The sequence below is a fragment of the Stegastes partitus genome, unplaced genomic scaffold (assembly GCF_000690725.1).
Source record: "Stegastes partitus isolate 25-593 unplaced genomic scaffold, Stegastes_partitus-1.0.2 Scaffold1129, whole genome shotgun sequence".
In the NCBI taxonomy this organism is placed as follows: Eukaryota; Metazoa; Chordata; class Actinopteri; family Pomacentridae; genus Stegastes; species Stegastes partitus.
In genome coordinates, this window is record NW_007578860.1 from 103,490 (window position 1) to 104,820 (window position 1,331).

At 39.1% G+C, this 1,331-nt stretch overlaps 1 protein-coding gene across 1 annotated transcript in view; it reads right to left on the minus strand.

Annotated features, from left to right (window-relative positions):
- grip1 (glutamate receptor interacting protein 1) overlaps positions 1-1,331 on the minus strand; it is a 31,723-nt gene that overhangs the window by 11,593 nt on the left and 18,799 nt on the right. Inside the window, exons 14-15 of the mRNA XM_008296447.1 lie at positions 362-442; positions 5-71 (exon numbers count right to left, since the gene is read on the minus strand). Of these exons, the coding sequence (XP_008294669.1) occupies positions 5-71; positions 362-442 (148 nt within the window). The remainder of the gene's footprint in view (positions 1-4; positions 72-361; positions 443-1,331) is intronic.

Sequence of the window (1,331 nt, forward strand, 5' to 3'; positions counted from 1 at the left end):
CCTGTGTGCAACGCTGCCCTTCTTGATGTCGGAGATGATCAGAGGATCTCCTGGCTTCCTGTTGGACGGAGCTGCACAAACACAAACATTGAAGGTGAATCGACACGGAAACAACCAGGAAGGCGTAAATAATTCAGCTCGGCTACGCTGCTGCTCCCAGAGACGAAATGTCACACGGAAAAAAAAAAAAGGAAAGAAATCAAAGCAGGAAATGTAACACTGATGTGACAAAGTGGAAACTGAATTTATTATGATTTCAAATAAAACTTTCATTTCCCGGACGTCTCTACATGATGTACGACCAAACCCAGGATCGTGATTCTACATTTGTCGAGTTGTGACTTTGGTGTTTTCCACTCACAGCTGATGGTGATTCCCAGCTCCACTCCGGGCTTCTTCGGGAGCTTCACGTGAAACGTTCCTGAACTGGGAATAACCGACTCTGAAAGACAGAATATAAGATAAAAAAGATCAACTTTACTGATGCCTCATCGGGAAATTTACAAAAAAAAGAGACACAATCAGATGGAAGCTTCACTTTTAGCTGTGACACCGGTCTGAAGAGAGACAAAAACCAGATTATATTTATTCATCTATCTATCTTCTGGATGTTTCTCGTCTCATTTTCTGCTCACTGTGGGATTATTGTTCATTTCTGAGAGAATTCTCTTCTGTGCAGGACGACACGGTTTTGATGCCATGAGACATCACAAAAAGTAGATTTTTAAATTATTTATTGTACAAAAAATGGAGAAAAAACCCTTGAATTTTCCTTTTATTTCGTTTCTATACTCGTCTCCTCGTCTGAATGGTCTCAGAATTTTCACCACCTCGATGTCGGCTGCAGGCGAGTCAGTCGTGGTTTTTCGGTTGCAGGAAGAAGTGCAGAGCTTTTAGTATCTTACAGAATCTGTTAAGTACCAGTGATTTACTTTTGGTGAGTTTTTAAGTGAGTCGTGTAGAACAAAGCGATGATTTTAAGTTTAGATTTGATTCGCTTTTCTGACAAAATGGCCCATTACAGACGATTAGTTCAAGATCAGCTGGTTCCTTCTGGTTTTGCAGGTTATGGCTGATAAATGGTGTCATTTTTTGTCATATTTTTTAAAAGACATCGTCACTTTTAAACCACAGCTACAAGGAGGCAGAACTTAGAAATGTTTTCTGAGCAGCTTGACGTCATTATTATGCCATAAATTGTAAAAATTTCTTTGATTATTTGTTCTGCAAACATTAACAAAAAACTGGAATCAACATGAAGAACATTACAGCCGTTACCGACACTGGAATAAAGATGGAAGCTCAACATAATCTACATATTTAACTATTCA